Here is a 26,156-nt window from a genome sequence, read left to right on the forward strand (position 1 = left end):
CCCTCCTGCCAGCTCTAGAAAGCTTCTGGACGCTGACCCTGGTCGACCCAGAGGCTGGGCCACCCACACAGGTGGGTGTTTCCCACAACTTTCTGGGAAACAGAAAGTTCCTGGTACTGGGGGACAGGCAAGGAGGGCAGGAAGCTGCAGGGTGGTGTGAAATGACTGGGAAGGAACCGCAGGCCCAGCCACCCTAACCCTGAAGCTACCCTTCACCCTTAGACACTCTTCCTTCCAGGAGGTGTTTGGCCACATTCCTTTCTGGTCTTAGAGGGGCCATGGGAGGGCCCAGAGCCCCAGGGGCCCTACCTGCCTCAGGAAGAAGCTCCAATCTCTCCCTACCCCCAGTCGTGTCCTAAACCCCAAGGGAGCCCACAATGCCCTACTTCCTGCAAAGAACCCCAAGACCCAGGAGACCGCAGGCACCAAGATACCCTCCAGAAGGCTTGGATCCCGTGGGAAACTCATACTCTCCTCAATTTCCCACAGAAAATCCAGAACACGGGGTAACTCTCCATACCCTCAGAACCTACCCGAACTCTGAAGATGCCGTACTCCCCATATTCCCCCAAACTGTGACTCCAACGGAAACCGGTCCCCTCAGCTTCCTTAGAGTTTTGAGGACCTGCAGTCTCCAGGTCCACAAAAAAAGGTGCCCCCCCAGCATCCCTTCCTCCCAAGGACCTCGACTCGCGAGAAGCCGCCAACCCCGCCTGCCCCACCTCCCCGCGAGCCCTCTATCCCCGCTCCCCACAACCTCCGAGTCTTCGGCGAGCGCTGTGCTCACTCCCCAAATTCTCTAAGGAGCCGGTACCCACGAGGGTCCACTCAGCCCGAAACCCCCGAGAGGCCGCCAGCTCCCCTCAGGCGCCCCGGGGCCGGGACAGGACGGCGCAGCCCTTCCTTACCCGCCTGCTCGGCCATGGTCCCAGAGGCGCGGAAATGGGGAAGAGGAGGCCGCTACAGTGGCGTCTCCGCTCAGCTCCTGCCGCCGCCTCAGACGCGCGAGCACCTCTGCCTGGGGCGCGAGCGAGATGCGCCGCCTACGGCGCCCGGGGAGGACCAAACCGCACCTGGCACGGGGGCCCGCCCGCCTACGCCCCGCCCAGCCGACGCCAGCCCCCGCCCCTGAGCCTAGCCCCGCCCCCTGGTCCGGGCTCTGCGGCGGCCCTGGTGCCCGCTAGACTCTGCGCCCTCTGTGGGTGCCCGAACTGGTGATGGTGATTCTGCGCAGCCTGGAGATCTCAACACAGGGGACCCTCTGCCCATTTTACCGATGGGGACAGCTGAGGACCAGAGGGGACAAGTTCGAACCTCAAAATGGCTCAGCTTATTAGGAGATGAGCTGGGATGGGAACGCTGGCTCTTAATCCCCAGTCGAAAGCTCTTTCCAGTAGTGTCTGGAATCAAGACTATGAATATGGAGAAACCACGTTTACCCACAAATAGCTTTGGGGGGGGGTTGAGGGTGGGCTTTTCTTAGAAGCTTCCAGCTCAGAGAAGCCACTTGTCTGTACCACTATAAGCAAGCTGACACTCAGTGGCAGATCCTTAGCAGGCCAAGCAGGTATATAAATGAACCCCGAACACCAGATCTTCCAATTTTTCAAGATAAGCCAAACATCCAGGTATTTAGGTGAAATTTCCCTCTTTTAAAAATGTTGGGGCTTCCCTGGTGGCGCAGTGGTTGAGAGTCCGCCTGCCGATGCAGGGGACACGGGTTCGTGCCCCGGTCTGGGAGGATCCCACGTGCCGCGGAGCGGCTGGGCCCGTGAGCCATGGCCGCTGGGCCTGCGCGTCCGGAGCCTGTCCTCCGCAACGGGAGAGGCCACAACAGTGAGAGGCCCGCGTAACGCATAAAAAAAAAAAAAAAAAAAAAAAAAAAAAAAATGTTGGTAACATTCAAATTCTAAAAATGCCATGTAGGTCAAAGGAAATGTACCAGTGGTTTGGATTTGCCCTTCGGACTCTTCTTTGTAGAGAAGAGCCCTGGACCAGGATTAAGGACAGCAGACTGGTTTCTCGCAGCCGCTAGGTGGCTGAGGGGCCTTGAGAGAACCACTTCCCCTCACTTGGTTTGGGAGGGGCTTGGGGTCCTCTGTGTGACTAAGGCTCGGCCACATCAGCTGGTCCCTGAGGTCCCTCCCAATCTGATTCTCTTGTGCTGGGTCTTTGGCAACTGTTATTTCCTTAGATCAGATATAGGTCATGAGAAAAGTGTACAAATGACCAGGAAGGGACAGGGATGGGGCCCAAGGAAATGGATCACAACACTCCCACCAAGGATGAAGTTCAACCCAGCACTCAAGTACACAAAGGTGAGCACAATCCTCTTCCTTCCTGCTCTGTGTACTCCAAACCAGATGCAGGTCAGATTTTTCTCCTCTGGGTGTGGCAGGTGTCCCCTGAAGTCCTGAGTGTGAAGAAAGTGCTGAGGGGCAGTGTGGGTGATGTGCCTCACTTCTGTTCATTCCTGGGAACCCTCTTCAGGAGTCGGCTTTACTTTCTGAGGCTACCTCTGCTCTGATTATAGTAAAGACAAAACTCTGTATTGAATTAAAGTGATGGTGATCCAGGGGACTCTCCTGACAAGGAGAGTGGCTAGCAAAAAGGGGTGAGGTTTTTATTTGCCCTGCACATGGAAAGAGGTTACACTGTATTTTCCCAGACACCCAGGCACTGGCAGCCTTGGAACCAAGGCCCCTGGGAGTCTTCCCTCTCCCTCTGCCCCACAGCAAGGCACCCAGGTCTGTCTCTTCTCCCTCCTCACTCTCATTACACTTCTTTCCCACCTCCAGCCTCATGGTCTTCACCAGCAGGGAGCGGGAGGATAAACAACTCCCCCCAAGTTGCTCCCAGGGAAGTTCAGGTAACTTTGAGAAATGAAAAGTTGAAATGTAAAGGAAGAGAACAGCAGTCTATAGAAATGATAAAACCCAGAGATACCTTTTCAACACGGATACAAAGAACATTCCAAAATCACTTGTGAACTCAAAGGGAGTTCTGGAGGGCAGAAAAGGCCTGCGCAGGGAGAAAGCCTCCTGGGTTTCTAGTACCAGGTCACCTGTGCGCAGTTTGATTACCTGACCATGGCTTGGTCAGTCCTTGAGGCCAGATCCTGCTGACTGACTCACAATCAACTCTCTGGGCCTACAGAAATGAGGACCTGGGCCCTGACAAACATCTTAAGGTCTGGCTCTGCCATCCTGAGGGAACTGGTCTACTGGTCCACGGCCAGATACTCCCAGTGTCACTTCCATGTGCCTCAGACCAAGCCAGTCTTGGACCTCTAATTTCTCCTCTCCCTGAATCATCCTACCTAAAATGGACTGATTAATCTTCCAAAATTAGGTTTCTGTCACTTCTGTGCTCAAAAACGAATAGCTCCCTATTGCCTACAAAATAACAGCCAAACCTGGCCCTCAAGAACTAACCACATCTCACCCTACAGCCTTCTCTCCCTACTCCCTTCGCTCGAGGACTCTGCTTTTTCCTGAATACCTTCTGCCCTTGTAACATTCTGCCATTCCTACAACCACCAGCTGTCCTCCACAACCCCACTGCTCCCCATGTTCTCTGTAATTTTGTTGTCCCATTCTGCCAGAAGTGCAGTCTTGTTTCTAAACCCTTAACACATTGTTATTTTCAATTATATCATTTTGCAACCCCTGTGAACTAATCTAAATCTGCACAGTCCAATATGGTAGCCACTAGCCATACGTGGTTATTTAAATTAAAATGAGATAAAACAAAAAATTCAGTTCTTCAGTACTCTAGCCACATTTCAGGTGCCTGATAGCCCCATGTGGCTAGTGGTTACTGTGTTGCACAGTGCAGACAGAGAACATCTCCACAACTGCAGAAAATTCTATTGGACAGTGCTGTTCTCAACAATGATCAGTAAGGGCTGCTAACATCACAAAGAGGGACTACCAGACATTATGTGTCTCCTGATATGATGCAACAAGAAGTATACACTACCACTCATGACATAGTCTTACCAAAAAAAAAAAAAAAAAAAAAAAATCAAGCCTGAATCTGGCTAAGCCTCTAGATTTAACAACCAATTTACAGGAAATACAAGAGTGAGAAGAGTTTGTTAATACCACAGTGATGCAAATAGCAAAAGTGAAGTTTTAGGAAACTTAACAGGACAAACTAACTGCAAGGGAAAGAAAAGAGACAGAAGAGGATCCTACAGATGTAACAGACTTAAGAGACATCCAATAGCAACGTATGGATCTAATCTGGATCTCAACTCAAACTGTACAAGAGTTATGAGACAACTAGGAAAATTTGAACAATGATTGGATACATGATATTAAGGAATTACCATCAATTTTTAAAGGTACATAAAAGAGTATCTTGGTTATATTTTTAAAAATCCTTGAGATGCATATTGAAATACTTAATAGGTGAGATATGACTAAAATTTGCTTCAAAACAGTGCAGGTACGGGAGAGGAACAGTGTCAGGGTGGGGATGAAACAAGACTGGACCTGAGTTGATGGCTATTGGGGTTGAACAACTGGTACATGGAGGCCTTATTGTCCTGTTCTACTTCTGTGTCTTGTTTCCTTTTCTTACTGGGCTTATGAATTCCTGGAGTTCCCTTACCTTTGCATTTCCTACTATGTCTTGGCACTATTCAATTTGATAATTGTTAGGTCAAAGTTTAAGAGGGAGAAAAGAACTCCTTTCAGACGGATGACCTGTAGCTCTGATGTGCTGGGGAGCCCAAGGCTGGGCCAGGTTTGTAATATCACCATCTTCCATCTCACATTCTGCTGAGAACCTCACGGAACCTTACAGAGCAGCACGCCCCGTTACAGGTAGAGGGCTTGGCTGGAGGCCAGATTGCCTTGTCAAAGAACGTGGGGAGAGATGCTGACACGGAACAACCTGCTTCTCCTCAAGGCTCTTTTTGGCCACAAGCTAAGCTCCAGGGTGGCAGCCCACAACCTTCAGAATTCCATACACTTATGAGGACTGGGTCTGCCTGTCAGACAGGTCACACCTTGGGTGGGGCTGTGTATGAAGCCAGGCCTCCAGCCTATGCTTCTCATTTCTAATTATCCATGGGTGTTTGAAGACTTTCATCCTCAATCTTCGCGGAGGCCAGACCAGTCCTCAACCCATTCCCCCCCACTCCCCTGACACAGTGAGTCCACAGCTCACAGTTATGTAAAACCATTTGTTTAATTCTAAATCAAATCACTTTTACAACAGTGAAAATTAGTGACTGGTCAAGGTGTACACGGTATTATTTTCTGACTGTGGTTGGGACCTGGTCCTAATCCACAAAGGTGGCAGGAGGGGTTGGGGGCCAAGAACATAGAAAACACACACAAAGAAAGGAAAATTGCCTCAGCAGAGGGGTGAGGTGGTGAGCCTGTGGGGGCATTGGGAAGGGGCCTCCCTGTCGGGGCTGGGCCAGCAGTCCCAAGTCGGCTCTCCTGCCCCAGCTCCTGGAAGAGCATGAGTGGGGACCTGCAAGGTTCAAAATCAAAGGGCACATGGCCAACCTGGCTTTGCTAACAGATTCCTGGGATGCCTTTGCTGGTGGAGCTCTCCTGGGCTCACTCCTTTTCGTTAAAGGGTCAAAGTTATTTGTCTTCCTACCTACAACCCTTCTTTTTTAAACCTTTCTTCTGGAAACCCATTTCTGTTCGATCCATCTGACTGAAGTCCTCTCTCCCATCACTAGGTGGGGCCGTTGCACTGAGAAACCAGGGCCCGTCAGACCTGGGATTTCCAGGTGATAAAATGAGCACTCTTGAGTGGGTGCCCAGAGAATCTTTGAAATCCATCAGGCACACCGTAAAGCAGGTGGCTTATTCCTACTAAATGGATTCGGCAAATGAACCACCTATTCAATATTTGTATTTTGTCTGTTTAAACACTGAACTCTGGCACTGAAAGGTAAGAGGGGAAGTGGGGGGTGCAGTGGAGAGAGAAGGGCTTCCCTCATCTTCCTCAAGGTCTTGGTTTCCACACGCTATGCAGAACCACATCTGGAACAAACACTAGGTGGAGCTTTCAACCACTTGTTGGCTATTGCTGGGGGTAAACTCAGGAGCGGTGTGGACTGGTGAAGTGACAGGGAGGCCCTCAGAGTAAGTCCATCTCCCCCTACCCTAAGGGTCTCCTGGAAGAGCCTGAATTTCTAGGAAGATGCCAGACTGGCAGAGCGAGAACCATTCCACCAGGTGAACTGTTCTCCTGCTGGCAACACACTCCCTCAGTCAAATTTGGAAGAAGAAGCTTGTGAAGTTGAAAAACAAATCAAGGGCTTGGGAAGAATGACTTCCCTGAAAGTTTCCAGAGGATGACTTCCACAGGCAGACCACATCCTATCTTTGTGCTGAGGCTCCCTGGGCTCTGCGCCCGGCTTTACAAACCACCAGGGGTTGCCTGCTCTGGAGTAGCGTGCTTCTCTGGTTTTAGCACACACACAAGAGGTCTTCAAACCATACCAAAATCAGAGTCACATGCTGGGTCTCCCCTTTCCCTGCCTCTTCTTTAAGGACAATTTGGCTTCTGAGGAGGGTGGTCTTCAACATGCAGCTGGGGTGACTCAACAAGGCTCCCAGTTTCCTTTGTGGGGTCTGGGAAAGGATGCACCTGGAGCTTCTGCGGCCTTAGGGACAAGGCTGCTTGTTCAGCCGTTCCTGCATCTGAGCTCCGAATCCCACCTGAGTCCCGACTGCAGGTCTTTCCTAACACGCAGTCCGTCCTGGCTTCAACAGTAATCTAGAATGGGTGCCCTCTGGCAGGGAGGCAGATGTGCATAGTTTTGGGGGAAAACTGATGGGAAACCACATGTCTCTGGGGATAATCTACGCCAGGAAACCAGGAGGTCATTCAAGCCACTCTGGAGCCAAAGACACTGAGCACAGCCCAGAGGCAATAGATCTCCTGGTGAATTCATGAATTGACTCCAGCTCCAGCTGCTGCAATTATGATCTTAATAGGACAGCAATTTCTTGCATCTCTGCTGAAGAGGAAATAGGACAGAATAGCACTGCGATCTGGAAGGGGAACCTCTCTATACGAGGAGTCCCACTGACTTCAGAGGCCACTTACCAAGGGGTATTTAAAGAGATGAAAAAATGTTTCCATATTTGGTTCGTCCCTTTGTTTTTTTAATATTAAATTCAGGTGAAATTGTACTGACAATTCCTCTTCTCCTGCCTCTTTCCTGTGCAGAGTCAGGACCTGCTGAGCTGGCTGGGACAGGATTTCACGGTGTAACCCATAAGAAATGACTCAATGCCAAGGCCTGAGGTGTTTACAGCAGTGGCCTCACTCCAGGGTCCTCAACAACTGGTCTTGAGTCCCAAAGCTCTGATGGAGAAGCAAAACTCCTTGATGTGTCACTGACCCCACTGATTCCAGAGGTCAGGATTAGCCAGGAAGCCAAACATCAAGAGTGGGGGTGGCATGTCACCGGTCCAGAGGCCCTGCATGGATGTAGGCCAGGAGCCCAGCATTAGGCAATCAATAGCCAGAACATGATCACCAGGGCCACAAACAGGAACAGGCGTGACAGGAACTGCTCGTCCACGTACTGGGGCGTTCCGGGGACAGCTGGAGGGACAGGAGGGAGGAGGGAGGCTGTGAGAATGCCGCAGCTGCACACACTGCCCACTGGAGTCAGAAGTCGAGAGCATCAACCTTCATCTCTTTACAACAGAATCCTGCACACTAAAAATATTTCCAAACCCCAAATAATATTAGGCAAAACAAAATTCAAATTATAAAAATTTAACAATGAGGACAAAGTCTCCAATTCATCCTAAGAGGGTTTTGTCTCCAGGTGCAAATAAACCAGGAAAGTCTTGGAGGGAAAAATAAAAGCTACTATTTGTTAAGCATCTTGTGTGTGCTGTTGTGTATACACATTATTGCCTGTTGGGCATTATTATCCCATTCTGTGTAAAAAGAAACTGAAGCACAGGTATGAGGTGACCTGCCTAAGATCTCAAGGTTCATGAGCTGGCGGAGAGCCCACAGTTGTGCTCTCAGCCTCTCCACACACTGCCTCTCGAGTCATGGAGTTTCTAGATTCTGGCACTGATGAGTCAGGAGGGGTCTCAGGGAGCCCCGCGTGAGGTGCCTTCCTTTTCCAGAGACGAGAACTAGAGCCCAGAGAGGCAAAATGACCTGCCTCCCTCAATCCATAGCAAACTAGGGGCAGAAGTGGGCTGAGAACCTGGGTCTCCACTCCTCTCTGCTTTGAGAAAAGCTACTCCATAGAGCTCCTTGTCCTGACTGTGGGGCAAGGAGAGTTAAGAGAAACTACATCCCAGATGGGCAAACTGTACCAAACACACACAACAAGGGAAAACTGTCTGAGTGTGCCAAGGGGATAAAGAGAGTTCACAGCCTGGCTGTGAACTCTCTTTACCTGGGGAACCCGGGTGAGCCCTGGACCAGGATGGATGGAAATAAACTAGCAGGCAGGTGCGTGTTCCTTCCACGGGGCCCTGTCCCTCCTTCAGAGCAGAGCATGCCTGGCCCTTTGGGGTCTCTTTCCTCTGATAAAACAGCATGCGAACAGAGGAGAAACTTTTGAGGCAGATGAGGTAAGGAAGGGCAGTCCCAAGATTGCTTGGTGCTATATTACGCCCCAGTTAGGCACGCTGATGGAATCAAGCAGGCTGGCAGTCAACAAAGACTTACCGATTGTCTGCTATGTGCCAAGCACCTGGGTCGGGGGGCAGGGGACAAATGGATGGCTCAGGAGAGGTTACTGTCCCTAGAGCCTAAGCTCCTGGCCAGGAGCCACGCACTGGTCCCTTCTGTACCTCACACTGTGCCCAGCACACGAGGCCCCATTGAGTGCAAGCAGAGCTCAACCGCCCTCAGCAGCTCTGCAGCTCCATGGTCAGGATCTGGGCCTGGGCGTCAGATTGCGATAGAGCCCAGGGCACCTACCTCACTGCCCTGCCCTACACCAACTGCAGCCAGCACTCTCAAGCTGGCTGGAGGGAGAAAGGTAGAAGCAGGTGGCAGACCTAGGCATGGTTCCCAAAGGGCTGGGGCTTAGGACCAGCCCTCCGTGTGTCCTGAGGGAAGCTGGCCAGAGATGCCAGAAAATAGGGAGGCCCAGACTCCTTGCAGTCACCTGGCCCCTCCCCACCCCCAATGGTCAAAGTCAGGGGTATACGCCCAGAACTAGGCTTTTACTCAGCTGGGTAGAGTATATACTTTTTCATTTTATGGGCATGGGTTATATCTTGGAAAACATTACTAAGCATTTTCTGAATTGTAAAATGGAGTTAATTGCACATCTATCCCACAGGCTCATCGTGGGGATCCCAGGTTTATAATGGAAAGCACTCTGAACGTGCTTGTGCCTAATACTTGGTTAAGTGTGCAATATCATTACCATGACTACCAGTAATCGGAAAAGAGTTTAGCACATTTTGAAAAGGCTGATTATCCTACATATTGCTGAATTCCTAGGAGTCTTCAAGCAAAATCACCAAGAGAATAGGGTCTTACCTGGAGGAGGCCGCCCATCGTTTATGTTAAATGCTGTGGCAAATATGCCAAAGGGAAATGCCCCAATTCCAAAAGACATCTGGAAGCCACCATCTCCAAATCCAAACCCTTGAAACCCCTGTGTAGAAGAAATGCAATTCAGAACAGGCAGGTTTCTCCTCACCTGTCACACGTCACCTTACGTGTGGCACCCGCATTTCTTCCCCACCCTCTTTTCCTCCCATCTAGATCTCAAGGCAGAGGAACCCTGGTGGCTCCTCCGCCCTCCTGGCCATCCAGGGGTCCCAGCTAAGGAGCTATGAATGCCAGAAAGGACTGGCTCTGACCCAAAGTAAAACTCTCTGCTGATGCAAGTAAGTGTTCTCAGAGCTCCAGGTTCCTTCCCAGAGTCCCACACCAGCCAATAAAACTTTCTACATGCTTTATAACAGCCAAAGTGTCAACAACTCTTATACCCAATTACAAGGGAACATAGAACAAGCTACACATTATCTATAAGAGCAAAAAAAGTGGAACTCTAATTGGCCAACAATGGAGGTCATGATCAAAATTTCAATACAAAAAAAAAAAAAAATTTCAATACATTACGCTGACTATGCAGCAACACAGAAAAACTCTTATGACCAAAAGCTTTCAGACAAAACTGTATGAACACCATGGTCACAAGTATGTGACAATATGTATGTAGGTGGAAAAGATATGGATAAGTATTTTCCCTAAGATTTTTCTTTTAATATTGTTACAGAGAATTTTAAAAATTCAAAACACTTTTCTTCCTGATTACAAAAGTAATACGCTTGCTATGAGAAATTAACACATTATAGGAATAAATAACACAGAAAATCAGAGGTCTCCTTGTTCACCCTCCACTTCATAACCCCTCCCTCCAATGACCACTGTCAGCAGTTTGGTATCATCCTCAGCCTTTTTTCCCTAAAATGTTGGGTTGGCCAAAAAGTTCATTCAGATTTTCCCATAAGATGGTGGAAACGAACTTTTTGGCCAGCCCAATATGTTCTACACTGCATCATCTTTCACATGAAAAGATTCGGAAGGAATCATAATATTGTAAATAGGTTAACTCCTATTTTCTAAGTGCCAACTCTGTGCTGGGTACTGTGCTAAGCACTAGTACACTCAAATTGCATTTAATTCTTACATTAGGATCACCCACATTTACAGATGACCAAACCAAGGCTCAGAGAGATGAAATAACTTGACCAAGGTCACACAGCTGGTAAGGGGTAGAGTTTAGATCTGGAACTAGATCAGTATGGTCCGAAAACCCATGCTCTTAATTACTGTGAACATCTTTAAAAAATTCCTCTTCTCCTCTGCATCCCTGGGTAGATCTTTAGAACTGATTAAAAAATAATTAAAGAAAAGAAAAATTATTGGGCTAACTGCTCTCCACGAAGAGCTGATAGGCCTTCATTTGTGAGTCTCTTGCAAATCATGCAAGTGGCTGCTCCCTATCCCTACTGAGCATAGCCTGGCACCCAGCTCCAAACTTCTTGATGGGCAGCACTACCTATAAAGCCTAACAGCAGATTTATTAAGAGGGCAGACCTACAGGGAAGAAAAACTGGTTTCCATCTCCTCAGTGCAGAAAAACCTCCAACTAAGAGCTAGCCTGGTTGAGTCTGAGGGCTCCTGATATCAAGGCTGCCTTACCCAGGAAGGTGCAACTGTTTCATCAGGAACCACCACTTCATTCAGTGCAAATCCGAGGACTGGCCCTCCGGCCTCCCTTCCAGCAACACCTGTACAATCAATCCCACAAGTCCTCACATTTGGTAGGTTTATGTTCCTGGGGCAGAGTAGGCAAAAAACATCACCGGTGGCTGTGGGTGCTTGTAAACGCCAGAGATGTGCACTGGCGTGTACATCTGATGTGCAGTCTTCACAGTCAGGGCCTCTGGCTTCCTGGGGCCTCGGATTCCTGGGTTAGGAGCTAATGCTCCACTGGGAACCAGAGCCTGGGAAGTACACAGTCTTGTCCATTGGACCACTAGGGAAGTCCTCAATAAAGTATTTTTTAATTAAAGTATGCACTTTTTTTTAGACATAATGCTATTTATTGCTAATTTAATAAGACTATAGCGTAAACATAACTTTTATATGCACTCGGAAACCAAAAAAATTGTGTGACTTGCTTTACTGTGATATTCGCTTTATTGTGGTGGTCTGGAACTAAACCTGAAGCATCTCCAAGGTCTGCCTGTGAACTCCATAAGGGCAGGGATCTTTACTATGTTCACTGATATATTACCAGTGCCTAGAATGAGGCCCAGCACACAGAGGGCACTAAATATAGAAAGAATAAAATCTTAGAGTTACAAAACAGGAGCCAAATATTGTAAAAATAAAAATATATGTATACACAAACATCTATCTATAAAACACACACACACAAATAGATCTATAAAATTTGTGTGTGTATAGATAATCATAGAAAAATAGAAAAGAAAATAGACCAATGTGTTTCCATTGGTTATCTCTGGATAGTATGATTATAAGTTATTTTCTCCCCTCTTTTCCTTTCTGTAATTGGCAAATTTTCCTTTACTTTTATAATCAAGGAGAAAAAATGTAGGGCTGAGAGGGAAACTTCTAAAGCCATGGGCTCATTTCTAGAAGCCTTCTCCTAGAATTTTCCTCACCCCTCTGTTCTCCGGTTCTGGCCTCTGTCCTTGAGGACGGGGAGGAGTCTTCTCTCTGAAACAGAAACGGTGTAAAATAAGTCTATTACGAAATGCTTTGACCTGTTCCCTGAGTGGGGGAGCTCTTCACCAACAGGGTCAGGGCCATGGCCCCCTTTCACGCCCGGCACATGAACTTATGCCAAATTAAACCAAATACTAACTCTGTTCTACATGCAATTGCTTTTCCCTAGTGTGTACAAAACTAGGGAGAAAATCCATTTGTTACAAGATGCTCATCAGACTGCACTCAGCTTATTCTTCTCACAGAGAGCCATACCCAGATTGGTTACAACTGTCAGCCAGGCACCTTCCTGGACCTGGGTCACGGATGTCAAAAACCCCAAATCCAAATTCAAACAGAAGATGGCCTGTCAGCAGAGAAGGCTGAGATTCAGGGTCTCTCTGCTCTGCCCCATTACCTTCAGCTTTACCTCCCACTACTCTTGAGCAAGTACTTTACACTATTCTTTCTCTCTAGGACCTCTGGGTCCTAGCCCCTTCCATCACTCATCCCACAAATACTGGACTGAGGGCTTGTTATCCATCAGGCGCTAGGCAGGATGCTACCAAGACTGAAGATAGATCCTACTCTTGAGGTGCTTGTGGTTTAAAGGCGGCTACAACCAATCACACTACAGCGTGGAACGGACTTCTTTAAAAGAGGTGTCAACTAAATGGAGTGGGGGCATGGGTGAAAGCAACTAATGTGGGGAAGAAAGGCCACTTTAAGGAGGAGGTAACTTTACGGTTGCTCATAAAAGACGGCAGAAGTTAGAGGAGGAGAAGGGGGTTGAGCAGGACTGGAGAGGGCAGAAGAGGCAAATGGACAACAAATACAAAGGCTCATGAAGGTGAAAGCATAAATAAGTCCCTTTAAGAGAAGTCCAATATGTCTGGGTACAGGGTATGCTGGAGTGGGGTGGAAGAAGGTAACAGATACTGTCGGGAGTTTGGGAAAAGTGTGCGTGGGTGTGTTATGTGCACACTCGAGCACCACTCCATGAAGGTTCTCAACAGAATGCCTCCATTTCCAGAAATCTCAAACTCCACAAAGCCTCCCAGACCCCCATTTCCTCCCCCCAGACTTTAGACATCACTGCTACAGCACCCACCTCCCACCCTGCAGACTCTCCTGCTGGACACCCTGCTTCCCAGGCTCCTTCACAGCACTCTGCATACTTGCAATGGTGGTGTCTTGTGCGCTGCCTAGCATAGTGCCTACCCATTGGCAGATGCTCACAGCACATCTGTATCACAGCCCCGCAAATGGCAACCTGGTTCCCCTTCCCTCCTGGCTGACTCCCATCTGGATGCCAAGTGCCTTGAAATGGAGGGTCTGTAAACACTAACTAAAGGGTGGGGTGAGGAGGTGCTGAATAGAAGTGAATTCGTGTCCAAGGGGAGGAGTGTGTGTGAGAGGGGCCCCATGGCCTCACCTGGGGTCCTGCTGCCCAGTGCTGCCCCTGCCATAGAGGGGAATCACCTTGTCGCGGCTGATGCCAGCTTTGCAAACTGGACAGACCTGTCTGTTAGGTCTCGTCTCCAACCACTGCAAGCAGGAGAGAAAACCACGTGAATGGCACAAGCCCACCAGGGTGGTCAGTCAGAGCCAGTAGGAGAACTACAGGGACCAGCGCCCTCAAACTGCAAACACCAGCACCAGCAGGGAATGCCTCAAGGAACCCAACTCTCTGATTCTTGCTCCTGGCACTCAATAAATATTTACTAGTGGTGAAATCAAAATTGCCTTTAGACGCCGTCATAATTAAACAGGCTTCTTAATGCTTTGTTCTCTCAGGGGCTTGCCAGCAATACAACAGGAAGGAACTGCAGGCCTGCAGCTGTGTCAAGAGGTCTGACAGATCCAGTCACAGGTCAGGCTGCAGGTAGAACAAACTTTAAATCTCCATCTTCCCTGACGGATCAATTGTATGACCCTGGCAGTCAGATTTTTCTTTCTGTGTTTCTCATTTTTACAGTATTTCCTCAACAACTACGTGTCTTAGACATCAGCCATCTGGAAATAAGCTGACCATTTTCTGGTGATTTACTATGTGCTAAAGGATAGATTTTTCTTATTATCTAAATTTGCTTAGTGTTTTTTATGTACTTTCAATGATTTTTGTATTCAACTATTTCTTTCAAAATTAAAAACAACAGTCCTGTTTTGGGTTTTTCAGGCCCTTTCACTGGTTGTATTAAAATCATTTTAACTTTCTTAAAAACAAAATTAAAATGATAAAAACATATTACCTTAGTGTCCTTGTAGACATTAAATAAATATTTTATACACACACACACACACACACACATTCAACATTTATCTTAGAGCATAAATTATATCTTTAGACCCAGTGATATGTAGTTTATCATATAAATGTGAATCTAGGACTTCAGGGCCAAGGAGAAGGCAGCATTTAATGACTTTTATATCCTATTTCCTTTATCTTATTGTCAAAAGCTCGAAAACTTAAGTATTATGTGCTCTTTACAGATTTAGAACAGACATGTTCTAGAGGTTCCACTGGGGTCAAAATGCACCGCCCTGAAATGTAGTGGAAACCCCTCTCACTTTCTCTGCTTCTTTCTCCCATCAAGATTCTGAGGCTTTAGCAGCCTGGAACTTTTCTCCTCCCCTCCACATTTCCAAGCCACCTACAAGTGTGGGGCTCCAATGACAACAACCATGGAGACAGCTGGCAGCGATTATTAACAGCCAATTGTCAGTGCCAGACTCAGCTCTGTCCCACCAAGCAGGCGCCTAGGTCTTGGAGAAAACTTACTAACTAGTTTTCATAATAATAAGAAGCTGGAAAAACAGACTTTTTCCCTCTCATAAAAGCTCTCTGTTGAGACCAAAAAAGTTTCCCCCTTCCTAACATTTTCAAGACCTATAAGGGTAGGGGGGATTGTTGATATGATGGGAGGTGCTTTTTATAGAGGCACAGTCTCAACAATAAAAACCTAACATACGATCACATCCAACCCAATTTACAAATGAGGAAGTGAGACCCAGAGAGGTGTAGCTTCCCAAGGCCACAAAGGCCATCAACAGCAGAGTCAGGAGCATCCCTCCTGGGTACAACACTGACCTCTTGTTTCATCAACTGCCTATCAGTGGGCAGGTGTATAAAGAGGGTTGGGGGGAAAGCAAGCAAATGAGTCCACAAGCAGGGAAGATTGCAGCTTCTGACAGTAGTCTCCTGAGACTAGGGGTGTCTTGTGCAACCACAGCTGATGAAAGACAAAGTAAAATGCAATGCATCTTACCTGATGTAAACATGGCCAACTGCCAGAGTCCCCAAGGCAACCAGTCATCAAGGAGAAAGAGAAAGGGGAAAAGGAAGAAAAATTATTTCATTAACAGAAACACTGGGTAAGGTAGGAGGAGAAAAATGGGAAAACAGGATTGAACTGTGGAGCACTGCAACCCCACTGAGGGTCTGTGGGGATCACTGTTATCAGAAATTAGAAAAGACTGAGCTAAAATCACAGGAAAAATGAAGCAATGGAGACAAGACACCAGTCTCCACCTTCAGGATCCCACTACTTGTGAAGACCCCCAGGTCCCAGACCATCCCAGACCCAGCTACTCTACAACTTGACCTTTGAGGGGCTATGGCCTCTGAAGGAATCCATTAAAAGTTAAGGATCCTCTGTGCAGATAAGTTCACAGGGGCATACTCATGCACACATGCACATGCACACACGCACTATTTTAGACTCAACTTCAGTGGGTTCACAGCCTCCTCAGGCTCACAGGGAAGGTGTGGATCTAGATCCAGTTTTACACAATCTTCAGGCTGTCCTCAGCCCTGAGAGCTCTGCTGGCAGGAAGCAGCTTAAAAGTTCAAGTCTACCGTAAAAACATCCTTAGGTAATACAAAGATGGGGAAGCTGCTTGGCAGAAAGGGCTACCTCCAGCTTAGTGACTTACACTACAGAGATTGCTGCTCAATTTCGCATTTTACAAATGAGGAAACAAAACTCAGAAACATCAAACGACTTGCCTGCAGCACCAGGACTAAAACAGAAGTCTTCTGACTTCTTTTTACTGTCCCTCTATCACCCAGCACTGGGTGCAAAAAATGACGTCTACAGAACTGAAGGAAAAGTTACTCTAACTCCAGATTTAAATTTTTTCTTTCTCTCTACATTCATCCATTCAACTAACAAATATCTACTGCACGCCTACCAAATGCCAGGACAGTGGAAAATGTAGACATGACTTCTGACGCTCACATAATGTATCTTCTCAACCTGTGTAAAATTTGGACTCAGAGGATAATTCCTTTCCCAATTACTGAACCACAGTTTAGCCTCACAATCCAGACACACAATCTCCTTGGACATAACAGACACCTGACGCCAACATTAACCTTGCAATTCCATTCTAAACTGAGCAGAGGTCACTCCAAATCACGGCAGCTCTCCAGCGGCAACTTCCCTCAAAAGCTATGGGGGGGGCTTCCCTGGTGGCGCAGTGGTTGAGAGTCCGCCTGCTGATGCAGGGGACACGAGTTCGTGCCCCAGTCCGGGAAGATCCCATATGCCACGGAGCAGCTGGGCCCGTGAGCCATGGCCGCTGAGCCTGTGCGTCCGGAGCCTGTGCTCCGCAACGGGAGAGGCCACAACAGTGAGAGGCCCGCATACTGCAAAAAAAAAAAAAAAAAAAGGCTATGGGGGAGAAGTGGGAGTGCTTTTCCTCTGGGAAAAGTTCCGGATTATAGCAATGATGACAGTTACTCCCATTCATTAAACAATGACTGTGTGCTGTGCTGAGCTGTGGCTAAATAGCTTTTCATTTGTCAATGTCACGGAACGGTCATCACACTAACCTTTGAGCGAGTGCAATTATCTCTGTTTCACAGATAAGGAAACTGGGGTACAGAGAGGAAAGTAGATTTGCTTAGGGACAAACCACTCAGATTGGAAGCATCTCTTTCATTTTAGAACCTGTGTTCTTTCCAATGGTACCCTGACTGAATTCTTCATTCTTTCAAATCCTGGTTTTATGATACCTCAATCACAACTAGAGTATTTCCAATTTCTAGGAGAGGGCTGATGACAACAGTTTTTGTTTATTTTTATTTTTTATTTTTGGCTGCACCTCGCGGCACGTGGAACTTCGCCGATCAGGGATCAAACCCGTGCCCCCTACAATGGAAGCACAGAGTCTTAACCACTGGACCACCAGGGAAGTCCTGATGACAACAGTTTTTGCATAAAACTTCAAAATTAGGGCAAGAGCCTCCAGGAAAAAAAACACCTCTGCCCCATTCTACTCATTCACCAATAAATTTATCTTTTTCACTGTTGCCAATTTAAACTCCCTGAGATATTATTTAAATGACCCTTTCTTCACACCGCTTCCCTGCTCAAAAACATGCAATAGCTCCATGTTCTACTCAGTTAAATCTGGGTTTGATAATCTGGCCCAATCCTCCTTTAACAATCTTGTTTCCTAATACTCCCCAGCCCATAATACCCATCCAGAGTGCTGTTAGAGGGATACAGCAGCTTCAGGTCTCAGATGAACCCAGCAGCACATTTGCCTGTCCCTAGAAATTGTCTGCCTTGGGGTGGCACACACTCTTCACCTCACCTAGCTGGCATTCTCATCTCTCTAGTTACCCCAATTTGCCCTTCAAGGTCCAACTCAAAATCAAGAGGGGGAAAAAGAAATCTCAACATTCACCCAGGTTTTCAGAGCCAGAAGGGGCTTCTGTAACCATCAAGGGTGGAATGGACACTGACTCAGCCACTTCATTTTGATATATATAAAATATGGTAACAAATATTAGGATCATAGCTCATGTTAACATTTACTATGTGCTACGTGCTCTTCTAAGTCTCTTACATATCCTGAGTCATTTAATGCTCCCAAACAACCCTAAAAAATGAAGCACTGTGTGTGGAAGCACCTTGCCCAAGGTTATCCAGGGGGGAAGTGGCAGAGTCAGGATTCAGAGCAAGGCAGTCTGGAGCCACAGTCCTTGCTCAGAACCATCGTGCTGTAACTGCCTCTTGGCTCAGCACAGCAAGTGGCATGGAGCAGTGCTCACTAAATGGTGAGTATTGTCACTTTAGAAATGGGGATAGGGAGCCCAAGGTGGGGACAGGATCTGCCCAAGTTCACTCAGCTTATCAGCAGCAGAGCTGGGATGAGAACCCAGGTCTCCTGCCTTTGTACCTGAGTGTATCAGGACCCAAAATGGGTGGAAAACCTGCTCCAAAGCTGTCCAGGGCCACAAGCTTTCTAAACATGGCATGTGTCCTCTGGGGCAGTGGAAGGGGTACTGACCAGAAGAGGTGGCCACACAGGCTGATGACGGCGTCCTTGGCTGTGTCCAGGCAGATGTTGCACTCGAAGGTGCTGTCCTGCCCTCCGCTCTCACCAGCGCCATTGCTGCTGCCGCTGGGCCCCCCTGCACTAGAGTTCTCAGGAGATGCAGAGGCCGAGGGCCCTTTGCTTGCCATCCTTGGCTGTCAGCAAGCTCTGAGTGAAGATTCTCCCCAGGGAAATCCTGAAAGGCAGAGAGCCCATGACCGCCCATTTCTGCAGGCCACTCCCCCCAGTCTCCATGCCAATACCCCCATATTCTCTCAGGTCTGGAAGTTCAGACTATGACTGAACCCCTGAGTAGACTTCCCAGAGGCTGCAGAGGATGACAGTCGTGGGGCACTGCCCAGAGAGAAACGACTCAGAAACTTCCCATGAACACGGCCCAGAATGGACCACACAAATAACGAACCGCACAAATAGAGAGCAGCCTCCACGGAACAGCTCTCCACAGGAACTAGGACCCTGTCTCACTGTCTTTCCATTCTCCCAGGATAACCGCCCAGGTGATAAATAAATACATGCTCAATCAGAATGAAAGTTCACAGGCTGTCTTCTAACTTTGGACGGCCTCTATGTTGGCGACCGAGTCTGCTCAGGCCAGAAAGTCGTGACCAGTGCACGCCAGAATACAAAGAAAACCCTGTAACCATGAAAGCTTCCCAGGAAGCTAGGAAGGACCAAAAAGGTCATCTGGTCCAACGTCTTCCACACTGCAATCTTTTGCATTTCCCCTTCTGCCAGGTTAGAATACTACATACCTGATTTTGTCTAAATCTATCAACATTTAAGAGGAGGCTTATATCACTGCTGAAAACACAAAACCAGTAGTACCTACCATAAGTGAAAGATAAATACAAACATAATGAAGGAAGAGCTTTTATCCCTTAGGAAACTGCAGCCCGAGACCTCTCGGCTGACTGATGAATGTGGAACTGAGGCTGGGTCTCGTGACACAGTTTGTAGTTAAACCACCATTGTACCACCACAGACCAAGCTGGTCACCAAATACTGAAACACACCACTGTTCACTACCACCTCCAGGTCAAAGAACCCACCAGGAGTTGAACAAGAATGAGCATGAGAACACCACCAAAAGATACTCAGAAATTCTGGGTGCAGAGCAAGAATCTATCAAGAGCCTGATATGGCCACCCTCACCACCTCAGAGATTCCAAATGGGAAATGCTAGGCAGCTACCAGTCAGAGAATCGGAGGCTTGGATGCTGGTCACAGTCGAGCCTCCAGCTTGCTAGCTGGTCTTGGAAACCTCCCCTCCTCTCTGGCCACAGTTTTCTCATCTGTAAACTGAGGCACTGGACTCCGTGGTCTCCAGGTGCCCCTTCCAGCTCTGTGGCTGCACCAGGTCATCTCACCCGCTCTCTCCAAAGCAGGCAGCCCCACCACAAGTCTGGGACTCACCAATGGAGCACCAGAAGACCACCCTGATTTCAGCTTCCAAACTACCAGGAGATAAGGACCAAAAGCCACGGTCCTTTTAGACCCAGAAGCCTCTCTACACAATAGACTCAGAACTCTAGATTCATGAGCATCCCTCACCACGACAGCAGCTCAGTGACATTAGCAGGGAGAGGAGGCCAGCTCACCACCACTTTTTCACTCAGTTATACATCATTTTACATAGTGTCCCAGAAGAGCAGCTGGCTGCCAGCAGCACTGTGCCTTGTTGGCCTCAGTTCCAAGACCTTCCCCATGATCCAGTGCTTCATCCTCTCCATATACATCTGGTCTTGTCTTCGTAGGGTGGAGCCTGCTTGTGAGGGCCACATTATGGCCTTTCTTTGTCATTCCAGCTCAAGCACCCGACACGTTTCTTTTAAAAAATAATTTTTTTTTAAAATTAAGGACTATGTGTATAGATGTGGAAAGACAACCATAAGTCAGGTTCACTGATGGATCTTAATGACAGTTCCCTGATATGATGATTTGAAAGCATATAGCACCAACAACAAAGCATCCTCACCCTAAAACATAGCTCTAATCAAGTCTCTAAAACAAATTACCCAGTTACAGAAAATATGGGCATAGATCCATGTGTTAAACAACTCCAGGAAGATGCAATCAGCAAATCCAGAATGTGGGACTTTCTACAGGACAAATAATCAAAATTCTCCAAAAAATAAACAGCATGGGTGGGGTGTGGAGTTACAAACTGAGACTTGAGACATACCAACCACTGGCAGTATGTGGATCTCACTGGAACCAGATTCACACAATCCAACTGGAAAAGACATTTGTGAGATGAATGACAAAAACTGATTTAGCCTGGGTATTAGTTTATATTAAAGAATTACTGTTAGATTTATTGGGTATGATAGTGGCATATTTAAAATTTTTTCATCTGTTATATATGTATGCTTAAGTATTTATGAAGGAATGATAAGATGTTTGGGATCTGCTTTAAAATACCTCAGGGGGAAAAATGAAAGTAGAGAGAAAAGAAACAAGAACAAGGAAGTTGATGGTTGTTGGAGCTGGATGATGAATGGAGGTTCATTCCATCAGTTTATTTTTGTGTGCTTGAAAATTTTCCATTATAAAAGATACTTTTTAAAAAGGCCAGGTTGCAGAAGAGTATGCGTATGAATTTATTTAGGTGAGAATAAAGTACACAAATGAGTATATATTTTGCAAAGAAAATGTCTACAAGGCACACACTAAACTATCAACAGTTATTTTTGGGATTGGGAGGGCTGGGGAACTTTGAATTTTATATTCCTATCCTGTTTCAGTGTTTTATGACAAGCAGATATTACTTTTACAATAACATTTTTGAAAAAGTAAACTGTAAAATGTATGTACAATATTACATTTGTTACAACAATAATGAATATAAATATTAGAAAATGTCTTTTAAAATGTGGAAGAAGGGCTTCCCTGGCGGCGCAGTGGTTGAGAGTCCGCCTGCCAGTGCAGGGGACATGGGTTCGTGCCCCGGTCCAGGAAGATCCCACATGCCGTGGAGCGGCTGGGCCCGTGAGCCTTGGCCACTGAGCCCGCGCATCCGGAGCCTGTGCTCTGCAACGGGAGAGGCCACAACAGTGAGAGGCCCGCGTACCACCAAAAAAAAAAAAAAAAAAAGTGGAAGAACATACCAAACTATTAATAGTGATTATCTCTGTACTATCTTTGGGGGCTCAGAGGTCCTCCTTGTTTATAAAGCTGACATTTTTACCTGTATTAATTCTAAAATCAGACAAAAGAATAACAGTACATTTAAAAACTTTTTTTCCCTGATGTTCTAGTTCTCCCCAATCCTGAAAGGTTCTGTATTGAAATCCTGGCTCCACCACTGACTAGCCATGTAGCTCTGGGAAATCCCTTAATGGCCTGAGTATCTTTTCTCACCTGAAAAATGAGAATGTCATACCTCCTACAGGGCTGCTAAGGTGGCCATATGCGATAACACAGTGACCTGGAGGACCCACCAAGGTAGGAGGGGGCCACTGCTGCAGGGGAGATGCACATACATGCACTTACCCTGGTTCACTGCCCTCTCCACTCACTGGCCCAACAAAGCTCTGCACAGTGCATTTTCCTACACACAGGCCTAAGGGGACAATCAGGGTCATGGTAGGTGTCAGGGTAGGAATGGCCAGGGGACAGTAATAGGTCAACTCAGAGTTTGCAGGGAATAGCAGTCATGCATCAGGCCAGGCACTGGGACAGGCCTGCAGGTCCCAACTCTAGGCAGACCATATCACTCTCATTCTAATTCTTAGCAGAATGACCACGTGGTCCCTACCCGAGCTCTAGAGCTTCATCCTGGTAGGCACGCAAATATTTTCTGAGTGAGTGGGTGCAGGCATGTGTGACTGGTTTTGGTTAACTCCCAGGCCGGCTGCTCATATAACCTCTCTTTTACATATCCTGGGCCCTGTCACTGGAGCCTCCTCTCCTCACCTCCTACCTTCCCTCACACACAGGAACCTCACCAGGCCAGGGCAGCAAGGCAGAAATGAGCAGCCTTCCCTGGGGACTGTCCACTGAGCACCTGCAGAACAACAAAATGTGGACACAGCCTCATGGGCCCAGTAGGACTGGGACACTGCCCTAGAGAACAGAGGGCCCTAGTCGGCTCAGAAACTGGACAGAGTAGAAAGGAAGCTGGCCCTGAGCCTATCTGAGCTGCCATCCTGTTAAAAGCTCTCCTGTTCCCCGTAGGGCCTATGGATTTGGACCTGACCACACACTAGCCTTCTTGTGGCTGGTTCCGTGCCCTTGTCCCTACCCTGACCATTCTTCACTCCTGAGCTGAATTCACTTTCTAGTTTTCAAAGCACATTCACACCTACTACCACTTCTGACCCTCACTCCATTTTACATAGGACATCAGGCCAGGGATGTTAGAGGACTTACCCAAGGCCAGGCCATCAAACATGTAATTCTGTGCCCAATTCAGACTTTCCAACACATCAACACTCTTTTCACTCTTACCTGTTACCCCTTTAACATGCAGCTTTACAAAATTAAATACCTGGTCTTTGTTTTCCCTCAAATTCACAGTGCAATGCTCTTTTTTTTTTTTTTTTTTTTTGCGGTACGCGGGCCTCTCACTGCCGTGGCCTCTTCTGTTGCGGAGCACAGGCTCCGGACACACAGGCTCAGCGGCCATGGCTCACGGGCCCAGCCGCTCCGCGGCATGCGGGACCCTCCCGGACCGGGGCACGAACCCGCGTCCCCCGCATCAGCAGGCGGACTCTCAACCACTGCGCCACCAGGGAAGCCCTTCACAGTGCAATGCTCTTAACTTCTGTGTTCTTTGAAGTGAGTGCAAAGCAAACTCACCACTCATCCATTTATGCGTGAAACCGAAGGATCTCTAGTACCAACTACAATCGACGCCTGGTGCTACCAACTGGGGTGAAGTGGGTAAAAAAGAGCAAGACCACATTGAACCCCTGGAGTCTAGAATAGGAGCTAATTATAAGAATCCTTAACAAGGAGCTCCATCAAACTTGCCTGTTTTTCCTAAACAAGGCACCCTCCCAGAGATCTGGTTCCTAGACGCCCTTGGTGTTTTAAATAGGACCTGGAACTGGCTATAGCCTAAGAATCTATATTTTTAAATAAGTGTCCCACCTTCTACTCCAGAAGATTCTCTGATGAAGAGTTTTGGAAAATCAGCTCTTAAGGGGAGACTCTACCAAGCACAAAGCAATACAGCACAGCACAGAGTTTGGGAGGGACAGTAACCATAGGTCTTGTCCTTCAGAATACCCAACCCCCAACTATAGCCCACAGGGACTATGAAGAGGTCAGATAAACTTGGGGGGTGGGGGACAAGTCTGCTGAGATCTCAGACCACCCAGCACCTGGTCCATCTGGGACAAAGCTGATCATTTATAAAACAAGTTCACAGCTTGTTTTGAAAAACATCCCTAAAGCTGAGATGTCCAGGGCTTCCCTGGTGGTGCAGTGGTTGAGAGTCCGCCTGCCGATGCAGGGGACACGGGTTCGTGCCCCGGTATGGGAAGATCCCACATGCCGCGGAGTGGCTGGGCCCATAAGCCATGGCCACTGAGCCTGCGCGTCCAGAGCTTGTGCTCTGCAACGGGAGCGGCCACAACAGTGAGAGGCCCGCGTACAGCAAAAAAAAAAAAAAAGTTGAGATGTCCAAGGCAGCACATTTGGTGCTGGAACGAAGGCAGATTGGCAGATTTGTGATAGTTAATGATCCCTTAGGAACACAGAACCTGGCAGCTGAAGTTGCTTGACCCAGCATCCTCACTCCTATTACCTTCCCAGAGCTAGCCTGGCCCACCTCACAGGAACTGAGCAAGGGAGAGAAAATGAGACTTGCATATTCCTCAAGGAATCACCAGGGAACGTGATCTCACGAGGACATCTCTTTGTAGTATTCTTGTGTTCAGTTTTCAGGTTCTAGAGAACCGCAGGTATTCATAATCTGCCTTCTCTGCCCCTTCAGCTCTAAGAATTCCTGGACCGGGGTGTACAGAGGCATCTGGAAATGGTGATTCTAATTATGAAGATTACAAATTTGGATGATAAATAACTGGCATGATGTGAGAGGTGACCCAGCAGAAGTCTTGTTCCTGTGGGCACATGCGTGTTCATACAGAAGCTTTCTGCCGGAACGGTGGCGAGCCCCAGCCTGTCTTCACTGCTCATTAGGCTGCCGCAGGATCACAGTAGGCAGAGATGGGACTTGCATTCTGAGAATGTCTACATCACACTCACAGAAGGTTAGAGTGGGAGGAAATCTGAGTAAGTTGATTGGAACTTGGAACACACAGAACCCAGGCTCTAAAATTTTGGAGTCTAAATGGAGTTTTGGTCCCTAGGCTATAGCTCACAGAGGCCTGGCCCTCAAGTATAGGACCAAGGACCTGAACAGCCTTTCAGGTCCAGAAGGACAGAAGAGGCTGAGCAAATGGCCTCTTTTCCTTAGGGCTGCACTGGTCTTTTTCTCTGGTATCCTCTAATCTCTCTATCTGTACAACTAACCCCAAACCTACCTTCGAAGATTTATTAATGACCCTATTTGCCAGGCATTCAAGACACAAATATAAAGGGTTTCAGTCTAAAGGGGGATAGAGGTAAGTAAACCAACAAGGCAGTCCAGTGTGCTGCGTGCTCACAGTGGTGTGTACAGAGTGCCTGAGGGCAGGGCTTGCTGGGGAGGACAGAGACACAGCACACAGGACAAGTGGATAACTCAATTTGCCAAGTTCAGTGTGGCTGGAGCCCAGAGAACATGTGGGGGTGGTAGGGCAGCAAGGGCTGCAATTGAGGCAGGAAGAAAGGCCTGGAAATCCTCATGCCTTCAGTCCCTGCCTGTCGGGCTCACATTGCCTGCTGAGCCACCTAACCCAGACCCGCCTAACCGTCCAAATGGTTCCATGATTCCAATGTCTCTTTCTCTCCCCATCCAGTTCCCATCCCCTGCTAAGTAAACTGGTAAATTCACATGACAGATTACAAGGCCACTAAAAATTATGCTTCCATAAGGATTTTGCCTATATGGGAATTTTAATTATATAAAATAATGTTAAATGAAAATAGCAGGATAGAAAATTGTATACCAAATTGAACATACTGTATGATACTAACAGGTTAAAAGATACAGAAAAAAATTGGAAGGGGCCCAAATATTAACTGTAGTGGTCTTTGGATAACGGAATCATGGACAAATTTTTAAAGCTTTTTTCACACTTAACTGTACTTTCCACTTTTTCCATAGTAAGTACCATGTTATTAAGATTCAGAAAAAATATGGGAAGATGTTAAAGGTCCCAGATCGTCAGATCTCAGTAGGGGACAAAAAGGAAAGCAATCTGATTAAAGAAATTTACACTAAGGTGTGATGAACCTTAGTATAATAATTCTCTCAGAAATTTTCACATTTTTAAATTTTATTGAGTTATATTTTTAATAAGTAACACACTCACATGGCTCAATTCAAAAGGTACAAAAGGATATAGACTGAGAAGTCTCTCTCTCCCATCCCTGGAACCTAGTCATCCTGCTCCCTGCCTTGGAGACCAATGGTACTAGACTATATCTTTAGGACACATTCCAGAAGTAGAACTACTGGGTCAAAGGGTATCTGTATT

General features: G+C 47.4%; 1 protein-coding gene across 8 annotated transcripts in view; it reads right to left on the bottom strand.

Annotated features, from left to right (window-relative positions):
- Positions 1-26,156, bottom strand: part of LOC116765143 (E3 ubiquitin-protein ligase RNF185) — an 88,196-nt gene that overhangs the window by 54,217 nt on the left and 7,823 nt on the right. For 3 of the 8 annotated variants that reach the window (XM_032654403.1, XM_032654404.1, XM_032654405.1), the window contains 5 exons: positions 18,520-18,742; positions 15,486-15,504; positions 13,652-13,764; positions 12,174-12,228; positions 9,511-9,628 (listed from right to left, as the gene is read on the bottom strand). In XM_032654403.1, the coding sequence (XP_032510294.1) occupies positions 9,511-9,628; positions 12,174-12,228; positions 13,652-13,764; positions 15,486-15,504; positions 18,520-18,695 (481 nt within the window). In that variant the 5' untranslated portion in view covers positions 18,696-18,742. Of the gene's footprint in view, positions 1-908; positions 1,081-5,180; positions 7,591-9,510; positions 9,629-11,184; positions 11,321-12,173; positions 12,229-13,651; positions 13,765-15,485; positions 15,505-18,519; positions 18,743-26,156 lie in introns of those variants that run through there. The other 5 variants (XM_032654411.1, XM_032654412.1, XM_032654406.1 and 2 more) reach the window with 4 other exon arrangements.

Source organism: Phocoena sinus, chromosome 14 (genome assembly GCF_008692025.1).
Source record: "Phocoena sinus isolate mPhoSin1 chromosome 14, mPhoSin1.pri, whole genome shotgun sequence".
NCBI classification, from domain to species: domain Eukaryota; kingdom Metazoa; phylum Chordata; class Mammalia; order Artiodactyla; family Phocoenidae; genus Phocoena; species Phocoena sinus.